Raw genomic sequence first — 21,404 nt, 5'->3', positions numbered from 1 at the left:
CTTTTTTTTTTTTTTTGCCTTAAGAATTATAAAATCATGGAAAAAGCTTCTCGAAAGTGTTGTTTTAGCACCAAATGTAAACGTCTTTTAAAAACAAATTAGATAAGCATTGGGAGAATCAGGAATTCCTAAATACTTATAATTATAGAAATACTTAAAAATGTTTGAGTAACGTCACTTTCATGTCCATTTGTGCTGTTAATAATTATAATTACTTTTATTGTTTTTGATTTCGATGAAGAGGGATCTCTATTTAGATCCTGTATCGGTATATAAACTATAACTTGACCTCTGAAATTACTATGATCGCAGAAAAAATCGGATATTCTGAATAGCATACAATATGCAGCTGACCCTAATGTATCTTAATGCAAAATATTTTGCTTATCACTGATAGCCGTAAGACGGACAAAGTGATACCCCTTCTTTGAATCAGAACCACACCGACCCGATTCAGCCGGAACTTCCCTCGTTTCAATCCCTCAAGACTAGATCTGAGCTACTAAGGCTGGGAAGTCAGTGATGCCCACAGGGTGCTCCTTTTTAACCATGCACGTTTTTCTTTTCTCGCGAAATTGCTGTGTTTTCTACAAAAGTTACTCCATTATATATATTTTTAATGCTAAAATGTTTCATTATTATATAATATACTAGATTATGTATAATATGTTTCTGGAATAAATAAAAAAATAAAAAATGAAAAAAAAATCCAATAATATTAGCAGGTTTAGCGGACTAAGTAAGCCCAAGGATGAAATATATATAAATCCTTGGTAAGCCTAATCTCGAATTGTCCACTCTAGGTCAAAATGCTGGAACAATCAACTGTATTGATATATTTTTGGGGCATGTTGAAAATTCAATTAGGCATGGGGAGATCCTGGTGTAATGATAGCGATCTAAAAAGACTCACTAACTGACTAAATGGATCGTTTTGATCAGTTATTGGGGCGAAACGTCTGTCCGTCTTTCATTTCTTCCCCGAGAAGAATCGAGAGAAAATGTATTTTTATTATTTTGTGAAGTTAAAAATAATAAATGAAGCTTGATTTGCCCCTATAATAATTACGATTTTTCCGTGGTATTGATTTGATTATCTTAGTTTGAAAGTGTAAACGTAATTTATTGAAATCACGTGACATTTCTTTCAATCTGCCGGGACTGCCACTGACAGGAAGGGTAAATGTGACATTTGATAAAACTAGTGAATATTCCGCTGCGGAAGGAAAGCAGCGTATTATATTATATCTTACTTATATTCTGTTAGATATCGTTATGTATAAAAATAGTTATCATGATTTTTTCGTTGTAATTTATGCAGATTCTTGGTAGCCTAGTCTTTGTCGTCCCAGGCTCATACAACAAACGACGGCCATCTTTGTTTTTACACCAGATATGTTATGAAACATTTCAGTTGGTTGTTCTTCTCGTGTACAAAGACTAGAGTGCATCTCCTATGATTATACATGAATTTTTTTGCATGTTGTTACCACATAATGTTTGGCACCTGTTGTCTTTGATGAGCTTGTGAATGTTCAATTGTTGTCAAAAAAAATGTAGAACAAGCGCCATTTATGTCAATGATAAAACAGTGATTTTTGTAGTGCATTTAACAAAGCGGATTAAGCAGCACCCCCCCCCCCCCTTCACTTGAGAAATTTTGTTGTTATTTTGCAATATTCATATGCATATTTTTCCAAATAAAAAAAGATAAATCTAGATAAAATATGCACGTCCTACTGGCCATAGAGGCATGTATTCAAATACAGGCCCCTGAAATTTCAAATTACCTAGTTAACAAGTAAGTGGTAAGTCAAACCTCTGCTGGTATAGAATGGTCTAATGAATAACAATCAGAATTGTCAACCCCCTCCTCTATCCACAAATTCAAATGCTAAATGCTCCTGTCTCCATAAATCCCCCCCCCCCATTTTTTTGAGGTCTCGATTCCACATTATGTCTCAATTTATATAAATACAAAATATATAAAAACTGTGTTTCTCAATATTTTCTTTTGCAAATTGATTAATCCTACTGTGGCTTAAACTCGCATCAAATTTAAAGATGCTTCGACAGAGCATAAATCTTATTCATCATTTGAACAATTTGGTGTTTAATCGTGTATATTTATGCTAATTAACCACAAAAATAACATAAGATAATTTATTTTCGCCTACAGGTGGCATGCGCAATCACTACTTCATTCCATATAGGATATAGTCCACATGATTTTTTTCGGCGGATGCAATAATTATTTTTCCATATTTAAACTTGAAGTTAAAATTAGAAACTCAAACTTTTCAATGGTGGTAATTGTGTAAAGTAAGTAACTTTTGTAACTGAAGAAAACTACAACTAAATCAATGCTCCTGTTTTTGATAGTGAAAAAAATACCATTTGTCAGCGGTGGAGCATCTTTAACGAGTAAATATATTTTAACGCTACAAGTAACAACAGTAGCTAAATCCCCATCCATATTACCCGGGTAAATGTACACAATGTACTCTGAAAATTAAAAAGTTTTACATCAAGATAGAATGATTTTTATAAGATCCCGCACATCACAAATAACAAATTGTTTAATTGGAATTTGCTTAGCACATTTTCAGATCTATGCTTGTACAGCATGTATGTGTTATAGAGAGTTGAATATAAAAAGTGTCTTGTTAGATAACAGGAACTACAGAAGGCTTTTAAAAGTTGAAAATAACTTGTGCCTGATCATTTTAATTTGTGTTTACAATAAAATGGGTTTAAAGCCAAAAGAACAGTAGATTTAGGTATGGTTTATATATATTAATAATTCAACTTATTTAACTAAAAATTTAATGTGAAACCTTTCCAGGGGTTTTACTATTGCAGATTCTGGATATTGCTTGTTATACATTCTGATTAATAATACAGATCCAATATAACCACTCCGTTCAATATATAGATCATGACAATATCCCATAAAGGGGTCCATGGTCCAGATGACATTTTTACCTTTACCACACGGAGTACTTCAGAGCAAATGCAGTATTCTAAACACCAACTACATCACTTGAAAACATCCTTTTCGCCCCCAGGTATAACATATACAATTAGCATTGTTGTGCACTTCGGGGCGATATGACTGCATACACGAAAATATTTTAGACAGCTTTTTTCAAACTATTATCGTCCCCAAGTCAAGATTCTGGGCAGTGCCAATTTGATTGGCCATTTCAATAAGGTCATCTTGACGTGACCCTAATGGGATGTTCTCAGATCCTCTTATCCAACGTAGTGATAATAAGGATCTGTATTTTAATCAGATTTGCTTGTTATAGGTCATTGTCTAGTTTTGTTTGCTTTAATTATTTCAGATATTTACCTTGTAAGGAAAGTGGATTATAAATAACAAAAATGGTGAGTTGAAGAAGCAAATGATGAGTTTTTCATGTTCTGATTATAATTATTAGCTCACCTGGTCCGAAGGACCGAGGTGAGCTTATATGGGATACCGCAGCGTCCGTACGTCTGTCGTCCGTCAACAATCGACTTCTTTCCCCCTCCATAACCGCTGGTCGTATTTTAACAAAATTTGACTGGTAGCATCCTTATGGGCTGCTAACTGAAAATTGTACAAATGAATGGGGCTGACCCCCCAGGGGGCTGAGGTGCGGGCCAAAAGGGGTCAATTTGGCTATTTCCATATAAACGACTTCTTCTCTGAAACCAAGCATGAGATAGCATCCATAATGCAATGGTAGCATCCTTATAGGGTAGGGATTCAAAATTGTACAAATGATGGGGCTGACCCCCCGGGGGCCTGAGGGGCGGGGTCAAAAGGGGTCAATTTGGCTATATTTCCATATAAAACAACTTCTTCTCTGAAACCAAGCATGAGATAGCACCCATAATGCAATGGTAGCACATCCTTATAAAGGGTGGGGTTCAAAATTGTACAAATGATAGGGCTGACTCCCCGGGGCCTGAGGGGCGGGTCAAATTTGGCTATTTCCATATAAACGACTTCTTCTCTGAAACTAAGCATGAGATAGCACTCATAATGCAATGGTAGTATCGTTATAGGTCGGAATTAAAAATTGTACAAATGATAGGGCTGACCCCTGGGGGGCTGAGGGGAGGGTCAAAAGGGGTCAATTTGGCTATTTCCATATAAACGACTTCTTCTCTGAAACCAAGCATGGGATAGGGATAGCACCATAATGCAATGGTAGCATCCTATAGGTGGGTATTCAAAATTGTACAAATGATAGGAGACTGACCCCCCCGGGGGCCTGAGGGGCGTGGTCAAAAGTGGTCAATTTTTTCAAATAAATCACTTCTTCTCTGCAACTTAACATGGGATTATATGCTCGTAATGCAATGGTTACATCCTTATAGGGTTTGGATTCAAAATTTTTCAAATGATGGGGCTGACCCCCTGGAGCCTGAAGAGTGGGTCAAAAGGGGTCAATGTAGCTATTTCCATATAAACGACTTCTTCTCTGCAACTAAGCATGGAAAGCACTCATAATGCAATGGTAGCATCCTTAAGGGTTGTAATTGTCAAAGTCTTTGTGATAATTATTAAAAAAAAAACCATGTATTGGATAGTGAGCGATACATCATTGGCCCTCTGGGGAGTCTCTTGTTAATTAGTGAGTCTTTCATAATTTTTATCGGTGAGCGATATTGTCCAAAGTAAATAAGGTTCTTTTTTTTAAGAACTTCTCTGCTTCCCTTTGAATTCCTGTCATGGAACACATCCTTACACAAATGCTACTCCGAAGAATGTCAAGTTGCATATAGTAAAGCTCTGTAACATCGCAACCTTCTGTTTTCCTAGATTTTGGCGATATGTCGAGTTAAGCAGTGTATCAGATTTGTCATTGAAATCTTAATTACTGAAGGCCTAAATACAGGTAGTCCTCCCGGCAGTATTGAAATAGACGTTACTAGTCAGTCTGTGTACTGTACAGCCACTTCGTATTTTGTAATATGAATAGTTCCAAAATCAAAGTAAATTTCGATAGTAGTCTTTCAATAAATATGTCAGCTTTATGTGTGTAAAATACAAAAACCAAAACTTGTTAGTGTTAGCCTACCATTCATCGTGCCGTAATTAATTGCCTGCTAGCTGAGATTTTCTCGGTTACATGATATTTTATCCCGGGAAATCCTGCCCGGAAACAAAGAATAGAAGTTCTGAACAAGCGCAGTGCGTTCGTTAATCACTTCCGGGCACATGTCTGCAAATATATATCAAAACAGGTACGCCGGTAATTATATAATAAACGGCACTCAGACGACAATTTGATCATATTATATTAGTAAACGGTGGATTCTTCTGCATGTACGTAATACATATGTATTTATATCGCTCTTGAAATTGCTAGTTGCATTTTATGGTCCAATATAAACGAACGGCAATATCAAGAAACAGACTTGTGGGGTCCTTTTTGTCAATAAACAACTAACGTTAATAGTAAGTACGTTAAACACATGTACAGAAGTGAGTTTTATTGTTAATTGATTTTACTGTGTACTGTACACATGCACGGTTGTACATGCGGCCATAGTTTGTGTAGTTGATTACCTGTCAGTCAGCAGTCGAGTACCTCACGAAAACATGTGTCCCTATTAACAGAATTTGTCAATATAAATGAGGTCATTATAGTGTTATTTCAATCATTTGTTCCGCGAATGTGATGGCGGATGGTGGTATAACGGGTGTATTTGTATGGAGGGAAATCCGTTCTGAATAAATTCATGGTGATAAGCAGGTTTGGCGGTAAAACGGGTGGCAATATAACAGGGTTTTACTGTAGAAAATAAGAACAAACAGAATTCGTCTCAAAGTTCCGAAGTTGCAATAAATATCAAAGACCTTTGTTTATAATTAGCATCATATTTGTTGTCAATGCATGAATAATCTTTTGTCGATAGTACCAAAGTCAAGGCAGGGGAGGACAAAGACGTCAACAATACCCACGTGTAGAACAGGACCCTGAGGCAGAGCAAAACAGAAAAATCTTTATCGGAGGATTAAGTTACGAGACAACAGAAGATGGCCTTAGGGAGCACTTTGGACAGTGGGGAGAAATCACAGACTGTATTGTTATGAAAGATCCAAGTACAAAAAGGTAAGTGTTGTTACTTCAAGTTCATGTGCAGAAAGTTTTCTAACATATCTCTCGTTTCAATGGTTTGATTTATAGCTTTCTTTGACATTCATGGCAAAGCGGCGAGCCACACTAGAGTCTACATAATAACTGTGTTTGGGTTATATGTGTCAATGATACAGGGTGGGCTGCTTTGAACCAATTTATCACCTTAATTATCATGGTAGAATCCTTAACGATCCAGGGCTTTTTTTTCCAGCATGATATGGGGCTGATTTTCGGCACTGTTCCCCTTGGCAAAACCTCTTAATTTTTCTGCGTAGTAATGGTCCCGTAAACCAATCTCGCATTTTACATATCAACTCTTCTCCAAAACTTGCTGAAAGCAATTTCAATGAAATTTGTGCACAAACCTTCTTAGCCCATTTGGCCAATCAAAATTGTGAAAATTATATGGTCACCACCACCCCCAGGGGCTGTGGGGTGGGCCAAAAGGGGTAAAATTGCGTAAAAATTTCAAAAATCTTATTCTCTACACACAGATGTCGGTTAGAATCAAATACCTCTTCATAGATAGAAAGTTCTTAAGGTCCTTTACAAAGAAGTGTTGAAATTAATATGACCCTGGGGTCTCTATTATATCCCCCCCTGGTGAGGGGGTTAAGTTTACTATAGTTTATAATGGGAAAACACATTTTTGCAGTTTATTTGGTCATTTGAAAATAGGGAAGATGAGTCAGGATGTATCCAGAAATATCATAATGAGAATGGCCATTTAATTCCTACTTACCAAATTTTCTAATTACTGGAACACCCAGGGACTTAAGGGGCGGGGTACAGAAAAGGTGTCAAATAGGCCCTAAAACTTCAAAAATCTTTCTTCTGACATTTCTGGAAATGGTAGAATCAAATACATTCCATAAATTGAAAGGTCTTATGCGTCCTTTACAAAAAGTGTGAATTAAAATGACCCTGGTGGTCTCCGCGTTTCCCCTTGGGGAGGGGGTCAATTTTACAATAGTGTTTATAGGGAAAACACATTTATGAGCATGTTTTTGCTCAATTTTCATTGGGAAACGACTTCAACTTGGTTAGAATATTACCTGAGAATAGCATTTTAATATCTAATCCACATTGGTCCTGGCCGAAAACACCCCTGGGGCAGAGGGTGTGGGCTAAAAAGGGGTCAAATAGGCAAAACTTCAAAATCTTGCTTCTGAAATTCTGGGAAAAGGTAGAACAAATACTTTTAATAAATAGAAAGGTCTTAATGTCCTTTACAAAAATTGTGAAATATAATACCCTTAGGTCTCGCTTATCCCCCTGGGGAGAGGACGGCGTTCCAATTTTCTACTATTGTTTTAATATAGGGAAAAACACATTTATGAGCATGGTTTGCTCAATTTTCCATTGGAAACGACTCAAACTTGGTTCAGAAATTATTAATCCTGAGTTAGCATTTTTAATATGATATCCACATTGGGTCCTTGGCGGAACACACTGGGGGCTGAGGGGGTGGGGCTTAAAAAAGGTCAAATATGCCTAAAACTTCAAAACTTCTTTACATAAATTCTGGGAAATGGGTAGAGATCAAGATACTGTTAATAATTAGAAAGGTATTAAGGTCCAGTTTACAAAAATTGTGAAATTAGATGACTCCAGAGGGTCTCCGCCGTTTCCCGCCTGGGAGGGTGTCATGTTTTACTATAAGTTTATATTAGGGAAAAAACACATTTATGAGCAATGGTTTGCTCAATTTTTCATTGGAAACGAGTCAAACTTTGGTTAGAATTATTAGCCCTGAGATAGCATTTTTAATAATATATATCCATCATGTTTACTGGACGTACCACCCTGGGGCCAGAGGGGTGTGGGCTAAAAAAAGGTCAAATAGCTTAAAACATCAAAAATTTTCTTCTGAAATTCTGGTAATGTAGAATCAAATACTTTTAATAAATAGAAAGGTTATTAAGGTCCTATACAAAAATTGTGAATTATATCGACCTGACGGTCTCGCGTTTCCCCCTTGGGAGGGGCGTCAAGTTTACTATAGTTTATATAGGGAAAACAATTTATGGAGCATGGTTTGCTCAATTTTCATTGGAAACGAGTCAAAACTTGGTTTGATTTATTTAGCCTGAGATAGCTATTTTTTGAATACCATTTTCCAATTGGTCCTGGACGTCACCATCGGGGGCAGAGGGGTGGGTGCTAAATAAAAGGGTCAAATAGGCTAAAACTTCAAAATTCTTCTTCTGAAATTCTGGAATGGAAATGGTGTAGAATCAAATACTTTCATAAATAGAAAGGTTTTAAGGTCCTTTACAAAATTTAGTGATTATATGACTGGGGGTATCTAGTTTCCCCCTGGGGAGGGGTTAAGTTTACTATAGTTTTATAGGTGAAACACTTTTTTGCAGATTATTTGGTCATTTGTAATAGGATATGAGTCAGATTGTTGTTCCAGAATAGTCAGTAATGAGATGGGCCATTTAATCCTATTACCAAATTTTCTTGATGGAACTGACACCCCAGGGACTTAAGGGCGGGTGGGGGGTTTTTTCAGAGAGGGGTCAAATAGTGCTAAAAGACTTCAAAATTCTTCTTTCTGAATTTCTGGAAATGGTAGAAATCATATACTTTTCAAAAAAAGAAAGGTCTTACAGGTCCTTTACAAAAATTGTGAAATATAATGGACCCTGGGGTCTCGCGTTTCCGCCTGTGGGAGGGTCCATTTTACTTTTGATTATATAATAGGGAAAACACTTTTATGAGCTTAGTTTTTGGCTCGAATTTTCCATGTGGAAACGGATCTCAAACTTGGTTAGAAATTATTAGCCTTACGATAGCATTTTAAATATCATATCCACATTGGTGTCCTGGCAGAACACCCTGGTGGCAGAGGGGTGGGGGCTAAAAAGGGTCAAATAGGCTAAAACTTCAAAAATCCTTCTCCTGAAATTATGGAAATGGTAGAGATCAAATACTTTTTTAAAAATAGAAAGGTATTAGGGGACCCTTTACAAAAAATGTGAATTAATATGACCCTGATGGTCTTCGCTGTTTCCCACAGGGGGAGGAGGAGTCAAGTTTACTATAGTTAAATATGATGGAAAACATCATTTATATGAGCATGGTTTGCTCATTTTTCATTGGAATAACGATTCAAACTGTGGTTAGGGAATTATTTGCCTGAGAAAGAATATTTAATTATCATCTCCACAATGGTACCTGGGCCGACACCCTGGTGCAGAAGGGGGGGGGGGGGGGGTGAGGCTAAAAAAAGGGTCACATATGCCTAAAACTTCAAAAATCATCTTCTGAAATTCTGGAAATGGTGAGAATCAAATACTTTTCATAAATCAGAAAGTTTCTTAAGGTCCTTTACAAAAATTTGTGAATTATATGGACCCCTAGGGTCAGGGGGTCAAGTTTTAACTATAGTTTATATAGGAAACAAACAAATGAGCTTGTTTTTGCTCAATGAATAATCAAACTTAGTTTGATTATCGTCTGAGATAGCATAGTACATACCAATTGGTACCTGGAGTCAAGGCAGGGAGGGAGGACAAAGACGTCAAAGGCAATTACCCTACTGGGATATGTAGAACAGGACCCATAGATGAAAGGCTTAGAGCTAAAAACAGAAAAATCTTTATCGGGGAGGATCAAGTTAACGAGTACAACAGAAGATGGCCTTAGGGAGCACTTTGGACAGTGGGGAGAAATCACAGACTGTATTGTTATGAAAGATCCAAGTACAAAAAGGTAAGTTATTGTTACTTCAAGTTCATGTGCAGAAAGTTTTCTAACATATCTCTCGTTTCAATGGTTTGATTTATAGCTTTCTTTGACATTCATGGCAAAGCGGCGAGCCACACTAGAGTCTACATAATAACTGTGTTTGGGTTATATGTGTCATGATACAGGGTGGGCTGCTTTGAACCAATTTATCACCTTATTTATCATGGTAGAATCCTTAACGATCCAGGGCTTTTTTTCCAGCATGATATGGGGCTGATTTTCGGCACTGTTCCCCTTGGCAAAACCTCTTAATCTTAATTGTTTTCCAATTCAAGCCTTAAATTTCCCAAAATCTAAATTTCTTGAAAACAAAATACTGCATGAATTTAATTGGTAAAGGCTTTAAATATTTATGAATTGGCTTCAGAAAAGTACATAAACTACACTGGAATTTAATTTAAAATCTAATTTGGTTATGCTTTTTTACCTATTTTATAATTTTTCTCAATTCTTGGGTTTTGTCGCACATTTCCCCAAATTCAAAGCCACAGGTCCCATTCCCAATGCATTGAGAAAAAGCTCTGCAATCTTTGACTTTCAGTTTAAATGAACTGAAATTAGCAATATTGTGTTGCCACCATTCTAAAAATTAACAAATGGCAACAAACATTACGAACTACCCTTGGAAATCATTATTCATTTATAGTATATTATTCAAGGAGTTCCGAATGTGAATTAATGTCAGGTAAATGCTTGAAATTGTATTCAAATAAACAGTTTGATATGTATTCGAATAAAAAGTTTGATATGATTTTATTATGTGTGTATATTTCAATCAAATCATTAAGGTCGAGAGGTTTTGGATTCATCACATACAAATTTGCTGCTGATGTGGATGTGTCACAGGAGCATCGACCACACAAGATTAATAACAGAGAAGTGGAGACGAAACGGGCAATGCCAAGGGAGGTAAGGAGGAAATCAATACAAAAATGATCAGTGCTTTCTTCACTTCTTTTGGAATAGGGCCTGTGGCCTTGAATTTGGGAAATTAATATTTTGAAAAAGACTTTTTTTTGTTTTCTAGTAGGAAGTAACGGCAGAAATAACATTATTATAGATCATTAGGACAAGGTATTGTTAAACTATAATCAAATCTTATCTTCTATACCACCATGTCATTGTAGTTTCATGAGCCTCAAGAATCGACAAAGAAAATGTTTGTTGGAGGTCTGAAGGACGACACTGCAGAGGAGCAAGTGAGAGAAACCTTCAGTAGTTTTGGAGAAATTGAACGTATAGATCTCATTCGGGATAAGGAAACCAACAAAGTGAAGGGCTTTGGTTTTGTTGAGTTTCAGGATACAGACTCCGTGGACAAGTGTGTGTGTAAGTACAGTAAAATGTGCAAAATGAGAATTATATCACAAGGCATCCGTAAACCCTAGACCTCGGGTCATTGACACAGCAAAATTTATTTTGACGCACGATCTTTGCATGCCTTGCGTCAATCTGACGCTTCCCATTTTTACTACCACTGCTCATCAGAGTTGTGTATGTGTGTATTATGTGATGCCCAGCCCTCAATAAGGTGTATATAAGCTAGGATCAGTGACACTTATTGGTAGAACACTACAAGCCAATTAAAAGATTCACTCAACTGTGACATAGTCCGACCGTAATCTGCTATTTGGAGCACAGGTAAAGAAGTCACTCACACCTGTAATGAGAACCTAACTGTTACCTACCTCCAGTTCGCTATAACTGCACATGCTTATCAGCAATCACATTTTAATCAAAGTTATATTAGATTCACATTGCAATAAATTAATGTTACATAACTTGTAAGTAGGTATACAGCAGAGATGAGATCGTTAATAAGCCTAGTTTGATGCATGCTGCAGTAGCCATTTTGTTGTTATTCTATAGAAACACAATATTTACTTTTTTAAACATTATCAATGTTATTGGTTATAAAATTTAGTATTTAAATATATCTGAATATTAACACGATTAATAATTGACCATCAAGTTTGATATTTTGACCCTCAGGAATTTGATTTGATCCTCAGGATTTTACAGCCAAGGGTCACTGACTCTTGAGATTTTGATCCTACTTGATGCTCTGTATCAATTTCATTCAGCAGTGATTAAGTAAGGCAAGAAAAGATCTGAAAAACAAGCTATATATATTCATGATATTTGTAGCATATTAGTTACTGGATTCACTAAACACTGATCTACAAAGATGGCCACCAAGCATTGGAACCTGGTACAAATTACTTAGTCTATGGGATTGTCTAGACGTTTTACGATCACTGAATTATAGTACCCATGGTATAACACCAGCGGTATATATGAATATGTAATCCATCAAAACAATAAACATGACTTATTTCTCAAAAATAAAAAAGGCATCAATTTCCAAGTCTTAATTGGGAGGAAGGGGCATTCTTAATTGGGAGGAGGGGACATATAGTTTTGCCTTCGAGTATACTGTCCTATTGTATTCCTGTTGATTTCATTTCTTATTACAACAGTTTGAAGTAAATCAGAATGAATGAAATTATAACTTAAATTTGAATAAAGTGATTTTAATTATATGGACCCTTATTATGAATTTAATGTTTTTACTCTCAAAGGTTTTAGTGCAGAGATTTAATATTGCTAGATGTTCTGGTTAGTAGTTTTACTTTATTTCTCACAGTAAAGAAATTCTTCTCCTTGAACGGAAAGGATGTAGAAGTAAAGAAGGCCATGCCGAAGGAAAGTCAGCGAAGTGGAGACTCTGGTGGCCGTGGAGGTCGTGGAGGAGGACGAGGTGGCAGAGGAGGAGGTTTGTTATACAGAGGAACACTATCTGTTAAAGTTAATCCAGAGGCGTAACAATATCTGGCCCCGATTTCTCGAGAGGAGTAATACAGAGGAACACTATCTGTTAAAGTTAATTCAGAGGAGTAATACAGAGGAACACTATCTGTTAAAGTTAATCCAGAGGAGCAAATTAATATGTGAACTTACAATGGCAGTTCTTTCCTTGTTCCTGATCTTCAGACTCGTGTATACAGTGAGACCTTAACTTAAAGATACAGCGAACATGTCACCCATCATGTTATAATTATTCGAGTATCCATGTTGATTTTACTTGAATCTGTTGTGAACATTTTTTGAGAGACCAACAAAGTACTTTGAATTAAACAGGTCTTGTAGTTTAATATACAAGTTTGGTTAAAAAAGTTGATCTATTGCTACTGTTTTAATTTTGTGATAAATATTAAGAAAGACCACATTGTAAAAGAAAGTATTTTAGTTTCTTATTTAATCAAGACTTATAGTTAAAACAAAGAAACTGAACTTTATGAAAAGTGAATGGATTTCTATTTTTAAATAGGCCGTGGAGGATACAATGACTGGAACCAAGGAGGGGGATATAATCAAGGTAGGTTTTCACCTCACGGCCTGTTACACTTATTACAGGGCTCAAAGTGGCGCCTATGTTACTGGGCTTTACTTCACCATTGTGTTGGTCTGTAGAGACATTTATGGTGACTTTGTAAATTGTTCTTTAAATGCTTTTACTGACTGATTCTGTTTGACTTGAAGAAATTGCCAAAAGGCAGCTGTTAGGATACTCACAATTTTATAAAGATTTGTTACTGATGTCTAAATTATTTGTCACTGATATCTCAAAATAGACTGAAAAATCAATGAACATCAGAATAAACTAATGCCACTTAAGTTGAACGATTAGTCATACTTAACCCTGAAATACTGAAATGAACATGCAATACTTACTTCCATTATATTTTAGATCCATATGATGAATTTATAAAGAATGTGAACAATTATTTAAGTGTAACTGATGTAAATGTACTAATGTTGGTGCTTCAAGGAAACTATGGCAACAGTTATGGAAACCAAAGTGGTGGCTATGGAAACAGCTATGGTAACCAAGGAGGAAGCTGGAACCAAAACAGTGGTGGCTCCGGTGGCTATGACAACTACGGGGGTGGATATGGTAACCAAGGTGAAATACTGTTGGCTTTGTATACATATCCATATTATTCAACTGTCTTTCTCTACATTTTCCATCAACGTACTTGTGGCATTGTTGGTCCTTTAATATGTTAGGTTTCCTAACTCATTTCATCATAGGTTGTATGTGGTTGACTTTGCTTCACTTATGAGTCTACATAATTTAAGGCTGAAGTTTCTGGATCTGTCTTAACCTCAAGTTGTTTATGTCTTCAAACTTAGCTGCTCTACATGTTAAAAGTTGTTGAAATTAACATTTCACAGTTTGTCACCAATATCACCAAGCCTCCTCTAACCTTGTTGCAATTAACTTGTGTAAAGATAACATTATTACATGTTTCATTGTTGAATTTGTTTTCTCTCACAAATCTGTTGCTACGTAGTGTGTGTAAAATGGCAGACGGGGATGCTACTTATGTGACATGTCTGTTCTGTCATTTCCTGTTCCGATTTCAGATGAATGTGGGGCATTCATGTTATACAGTCATTTCTAGTGTATACTTTTCTATCTGTTGTTTGATTGGTCGATTAGACATTCTATAGAAGTTGTTTTGCTTGTCATTTAGTTTGTTTTATGTTAAAAGTTGTACTGATTTTGTAAACTTCTGATTGTTAGGCGGAAACAACTATGGTGGTAATTTTGGCCAGAATTATGGAGATAATTATGGAGGTGGAGCCATGAAGAACAGTTACTCTAACCGCGGACAGGGACCATATGGATGTAAGAACTTCTTGATAAGGCTATTTCATAATTTGTTATAGTAAATCTTTAAATTCCCTGATAGTATACAAATTGACTGCATTTATCAACCATTGATGACATATAGTAGATTGCACTGTCCTGGCTTTAGGTTATGCTAACCTGCTAAAACATGAACCACAGTCAAGGAGTGATCAGAAGATTTGTATGCAAAACCTTGATGGAAGATCGAGCCATTCAATCCGTAAAAATAAACAAAATTCAAAATTATGAGAAATATGGATTTTATACAAAGCTTTCAGTATTTTGCAGTAGAATAGATGTGTACAAAAGTTTTCATTATTTTAAGTAGAATAGATGTGTTTAAGGATGTTAAATATACACTGAAGCAAAGTGTTCATTGAGTCGGAATTTGACTGATGGTGGTAAAAAACAATGAAAGACCACAAGTTCTTAAATGTTTAAATATACATGTATTCCATGTATTCAAACTCTGTTTGGAAAAATTCTGTGGGCTCAATATATAAACAAAATATTGTGCTAGCATTTGAACGGCAAATTTTGTTACTGCTGTTTCAAAGAAAGTGCTTTAGTAAGTCATTTCAAATTCTAAATGTAGGCTGTTCTTCATCTCTTTGTTTTGAGTATTTAATTTTATTTACTGAATTGAAAAATAAATGTCTGGAAGGCAGCCACCTTGAGCTGAGAGATAGCCCTTGTATTGATTTTTCAAATTTTTCATCCTTATTTTTAGCTCACCTGGTCCGAAGGACCAAGGTGAGCTTATGCCATACCGTGGCGTCCGGCGTCCGTCGTCCGTCGTCCGTCGTCCGTCGTCCGTCGTCCCGTCCGTCCGTCCGTCCGTCAACAATCGACTTCTTCTCCATAACCGCTGGTCGGATTTCAACAAAATTTGACTGGTAGCATCCTTATGGGCTACTAACTGAAAATTGTACAAATGATGGGGCTGACCACCCAGGGGCCTGAGGGGCGGGGCCAAAAGGGGTCAATTTGGCTATTTCCATGATAAAACGACTTCTTCTCTGAAACCAAGCAACTGGGATGAGTACGCACCCATAATGCAATGGTGGTCAGCATCCGGGTCGGCATATAGGGGTGGGGAAGGTGGTCAAAAATTGTAGACAGAATGATGGGGGCTGACCCCCCCAGTAGGGCGGCGTGAGGGTATATTGCGGGGCCAAAAGGGTGTCAATTCTGGCGGAGTTTCCATATAAACAGACTTCTGAGAGCTTCTGAAACCAAGCATGGGATAGCATCCATAATGCAATGGGTAGCATCCTTATAGGGTAGTGGGTGATTCAAAATTTGAGTGACAAATGATGGGTGGGGTAGACTTGACCCCCCGGGGGCCTGAGGGGCGGGAGAAATCTAAAGCGATGTGGTCAATTTGGCTATTTCCATATAAGAAGCGGGCGTGGCAACGACTTCTTCGTTCTCTGAAACCAAGCATGGGATAGCACCCATAATGCAATGGTAGCATCCTTATAGGGTGGGGATTCAAAATTGTACAAATGATGGGGCTGACCCCCCAGGGGCCTGAGGGGCGGGCCAAAAGGGGTCAATTTGGCTATTTCCATATAAACGACTTCTTCTCTGAAACCAAGCATGGGATAGCATCCATAATGCAATGGTAGCATCCTTATAGGGTGGGGATTCAAAATTGTACAAATGATGGGGCTGACCCCCCGGGGGCCTGAGGGGCGGAGTCAAATGTGGTCAATTTGGCTATTTCCATATAAACGACTTCTTCTTCTCTGAAACTAAGCATGGTATAGCACCCATAATGCAATGGTGGCATCTTTATAGGGTGGGGATTCAAAATTGTGCAAATGATGGGGCTGACCCCCAGGGGGCCTGAGGGGCGGGGTCGAAAGTGGCCAATTTGGCTATTTCCATTTAAACGACTTTTTCTCTGAAACTAAGCATGGTATAGCACCCATAATACAATGGTAGTATCCTTATAGTGTAAGGATTCAAAATTGTGCAAATGATAGGGCTGACCCCCCGGGGGCCTGAGGGGCGGGGTCAAAAGTGGTCAATTTCCATATATATATGACTTTTTCTCTGCAACTTAACATGGGATTACGCTCATAATGCAATGGTTACATCCTTATAGGGTTTGGATTCAAAATTTTGTAAATGATGGGGCTGACCCCCCGGGTGCCTGAAGGGTGGGGTCAAAAGGGGTCAATTTAGCTATTTCCATATAAACGACTTCTTCTCTGCAACTAAGAATGGAAGAGCACTTATAGTGCAATGGTAAGCATCCTTATAGGGTTGGGATTTGAAATTGTACAAATGATAGGGCTGACCCCCGGGGGCCTTAGACGGCAATAGATGCGAGGTCAAAAGGTCAATTAGGCTACTATTTTCATATAAATTACTTTTTCTCTGAACCTTTGTATTGGATAGCATATTTGTATGGTATCAATAGCATCATTGTATGGTTGTGATTCAAAATTAAACTTTGGGAGTCAATTTTGCTTATTTTTCTAATTGTCAGAGTCTTGTGATAATTACTAACAAAAAACCCAGGTGAGCGATACAGGCCCTCTGGGCCTCTTGTTCTATTAAAGCACCGTCATATAAAATTTCATATGTAAGCTTCTTTTTGTTTTGCAAAAGGTGGATTTGAAAATTCCAAAGCAGAAAATAAGTATACGGGAATATTTCATGTTTTATACTGTCTATGTGTATTAAGATTACACAAAAAATATGGACACTAGGTGTAGAAATTTAAGGTTGAAATTTCGTTCCTGTAACACGAACGCAGATCCTTGAAACATTCTGTATACATCAGACAAGTGCCCTAGTTGTGCCTTTTCCTATTATGGACTTTCCATTTTTGGAATATTTTCCATAACCACAGAAACTCAAAAATACCAAATTACAGTTTAATTTTATTACCTGCCGTTATTTTTTCAGTTTTACATACTCGCATACATTTAAAGAGGCTCCACTGCAGACAGAGCATAAATGATATTCATCATTTGAACAAAAATTGGTGTTTAATCGTGTGTATATATATATATATGCCTAATTAACACAAAAAATGTACAAAATGATTTATTTCGCCTTTGGTGCATGCACAATTAGTACTTCATTCAAATATAGGATATAGTGCCATGGAATTTTTTCGGGATGCAATAAATTATTTTTTCATATTTTTAACTTGAAGTAAAATTAAAAGCTCAAACTTTTCAAATGCGGTAATGGTGTAAAGAAAGTAACTTTTGTAACTGAAGAAAAATACTAAATCATCTGCTCCTGTTTTTGATAGTGAAAAAATACCATTTGTCAGCGGTGGAGGATCTTTAAAGTTATACTTACATAAATGTTACTTTGACCTTGATGTATTCATAATTTGGGTTTTCATACAAACTGTGGGATGTGGGGGATAATGCCATGTTTTGCAGCTCCCGTTTGTCAGTACACATTACCATCAAATTAAAAAGGTAATATCTATCGAGATTTCCAGTCATGATATTAAAGTTATGCTTGAATTAACAAAATACTTCAACTTTAACAGAATGTTTTGAGATATACAAGTAATGAGACCTGTACACTTTAAGCAAAGTTGGTATCCGAGTATTAAATGTCTAATTGTTGTATTTCCTAGCTGGCGGCTACAACAACAGCGGTGGTTACAACAGGCGCTGAAATTCTTCCATCATACGGTGTAATCCTTAGGTAGGTGCTGACCACGGGTACACATAACACCATAACCAGAAACACCTTACACGGCTAATTAATGTAGGACGATAAGGTTCTAGAAAGATCAATTCAGTTTCTTAATACTAGAATTTGTAATTTTTATGGGGATAATCGATTTCCTTGAAATATAACTGAAGGGGTGTTATTCTATTCTTGTTATGGTAACGGGGGTATATTTTACAAGAAGCCCAGGGTGATTATAAACTCCCTGTCAATGGTATTGTATGCTAAATGGCTAATTTACTTTATCTGTTTGTTTTTCTTGTTGATTACATTTAGGCAGGTATAGAGAAAGCAATATTACCAGCAGAAGTATAACGGGCAGGCAGATTCTCAGGATATCATACATAGCTCGGTAGCTAGCCTAAAGTCATAGGTTATGATTGTGTAATACTATGATCTGTCCGGCTACACTCTTCTACAACAATGTGACAACTACTGGAGTTAACCTAGTGGATTAGCATATTGTCCTTCAGTAGTATTGGTGAGACATAGACTAAAAAGGATTTGTATGGCCCAGAGAGCAGTTTAGCATAGGACTTGCCAAATTGTGTATGTTACAAACCCTATACAGTACGATACTGAAGTGACCTAAAAGGCTATGTGTCCCATGTTAGATCAGTTAAGGTCCATAGCACAGACTAGATGGATTTTATCGAGGATTACTTGTGTTACTGAAGAACCTGCTGTAAGACGAATCTTTGTGTCGAAATTGAAGAATTTTGTTTTTAAATAGACCTGTCTGAGGAATACGCCTACTCTTCATTCTTCATTCATTTCATATATGTAGAGGAAAGAAATCTCTACTTTATATTTTTCCCATTGTCTATGTTGTATCATCATTTTATCATGCGTGTTGTCGTTTTAATGTAATAGCTCCTCTCGCAGGAAAGATCGAGGAATAAAATCTTTAGGATATACTGTAGTTCTTGTTCTTCATATCTATGTTTATATAACATAATATCAAAATGTCAGGGCTAGAGCTCCTAGTGCCAATGTTGCTAAAGAAACTAAAAATGGATATTAGATTTATTTTTCTAACAATTTCCTTAAACAATTTTTTGTCTATCAAGGGAGGGCAGATATTGGAATACTTACGCTTGTGCAAATTTGGCAGGTTAGCTTTACGCCCATACATTATAAATCTTTTAGGCATTTTTGAACCGTTCTGACATTTCTTTTTTTTTTATTTGGTTATTTACTAACTGGTGTATAGATCTTCTTCAGAAGGACATTTACAATTTATTTTCATTCTATAAATACCCATGTCATTTCAATATTGTCTTGAAATTTTATTATAGTGTATTTCATTTATAGAGCCTATCAGTATTTTCCATAATTTCTTGTGAACGATATCGGTGAGTGTAATTGTTAAAAGATCTGTGTCCTTAAAAACCTTGTTATACAACATACTTATGACCGTATTTCATTCGAAATTTTATCTCCTGTGATTTGATATTGTGGCAAGATTGAAAAAGGTGAAATGCAGCAAATATTTCAAGCAGCTGAGGGAGGGATGTAGAATGACTTTGAGGGTTATACAGGTTATAGATTATGTTCTTTTCATTAGTATATCAAGTGCTTTAGTTCTACCACAGTCCACAAATTATCTTAACTGGTGTTTAGTGTTTTGCGACAAAATGAACATATTCTATTTCTCTTGATTGGTTTGAATACTTGTAGGTAAAACGCTGACAAAAATTTGAACTTCAAATTATTCGTTTTATCATTTGTAGGGAATTATATAATTATTCTGAACTAGGAGTTAAATAACAGTTATATGGTCGGGTATAAATCTTAATAGGGTTCTATAAACGGGTAAATGTGTGATGGTTAGAACAAGGCCTTGATATTGTGAGTGACAGATGTACTTGGTGTGTGTATATATAGCTTTGCATGCATAGACTATTATACCCAGTAAGAGGGAACTTCTTGTTACACATGTCTTGATGTACGTGAAGAATACATAGGTGTAGCTGTATACAATATGACGATACATAGAGGATACAGAAGATGTATAGTGACATCGGTAGGTAGCGTTAGAACTCCATGCTACGTATGTAAGGTAAGCTAGGTCTTGTTAATTTGTATTGTGGGGGAGGTAGTGATTGATTAAAGAGGAGGGACTTCATCGATAGAAATATGGAAACAGAAATGTAAATGATAGCGTAACATTGAATCTATCTTATAGTTTCGTAGCAGTAATGTAGAATTACTGAGGAGGAAACAAATAGTCAAAAGTCTAGTGATCAAGGCTATATTCTGAAACCGTAAGAAGGCTGCACTATTTAAGGAATTCTTGATTTTGATTCAAATAAGTTAATTTCATTTTGATAATTTCATTGTCGAAGTCGAAATAACATGAAACAAAATTTTTGTCAAAACAATAAAATAAAAATAAAAAAACGTACACAAGGATTGCACAACATAAAAGCATCTTAATATCTAATTGATCTATGAGATTAAACTTTATGAAACATATTTAAGAATATTTCTTATGTTAATATTTATTGAGCTGGTATAGCCTTTTGTATATACTGTTATTGACAAAGAAATCCTGCTTTATTATAGACCGAGAATTCTCTGGACATTTCACTTGTGATCCGTACAGCTTGTGATACTAGTGAATGACACAACCTAGAAGCTAGGTGGAGGAAAGCCTAGCTGGTGGAACACAGACCTATCATGATGGGACTTGAGGCCTGGTTTAGGCTTGCTTGGTGGAACTTGTAGCTGACTCAGACTTGGCTGGCTGACTGGTAGTTGGACCTGGCTCAGACTGGCTGGCTGGAACTTGGACCTGGCTCACACTGGCTGGCTGGTAGCTAGACCTGGCTCACACTGGCTGGCTGGTAGTTGGACCTGGCTCACACTGGCTGGCTGGTAGCTAGACCTGGCTCACACTGGCTGGCTGGTAGTTGGACCTGGCTCACACTGGCTGGCTGGAACTTGGACTTGAATGAAGGAGCATACTTAGCTGGAAGGCACTGTAGCGAATCCCACAACATAAACAGATAAGGTAATATTATAATCTTTACTTGGTGGAACTCTCAAGTTGAACCTTAAATTAACCCTAAACTTAATTACTGGTTCCGTAA

The 21,404-nt window shown here is 36.7% G+C and overlaps 1 protein-coding gene across 1 annotated transcript; it reads left to right on the top strand.

Annotated features, from left to right (window-relative positions):
• Positions 1-1,071: 1,071 nt before the first annotated feature.
• LOC138321646 (heterogeneous nuclear ribonucleoprotein 87F-like) lies at positions 1,072-19,224 on the top strand. The gene is made up of 11 exons (XM_069265452.1): positions 1,072-1,179; positions 3,348-3,390; positions 5,917-6,113; positions 10,685-10,805; positions 11,024-11,225; positions 12,544-12,672; positions 13,228-13,275; positions 13,729-13,863; positions 14,488-14,592; positions 18,212-18,282; positions 18,586-19,224. The coding sequence occupies exons 2-10, from the start codon at positions 3,388-3,390 to the stop codon at positions 18,250-18,252; spliced, it is 981 nt and encodes a 326-aa protein (XP_069121553.1). The 5' UTR covers positions 1,072-1,179; positions 3,348-3,387; the 3' UTR covers positions 18,253-18,282; positions 18,586-19,224.
• Positions 19,225-21,404: the final 2,180 nt, after the last annotated feature.

This window comes from Argopecten irradians, chromosome 4 (genome assembly GCF_041381155.1).
Source record: "Argopecten irradians isolate NY chromosome 4, Ai_NY, whole genome shotgun sequence".
Classification (NCBI taxonomy): domain Eukaryota; kingdom Metazoa; phylum Mollusca; class Bivalvia; order Pectinida; family Pectinidae; genus Argopecten; species Argopecten irradians.
This window is presented reverse-complemented; position numbering and strand designations above follow the sequence as displayed.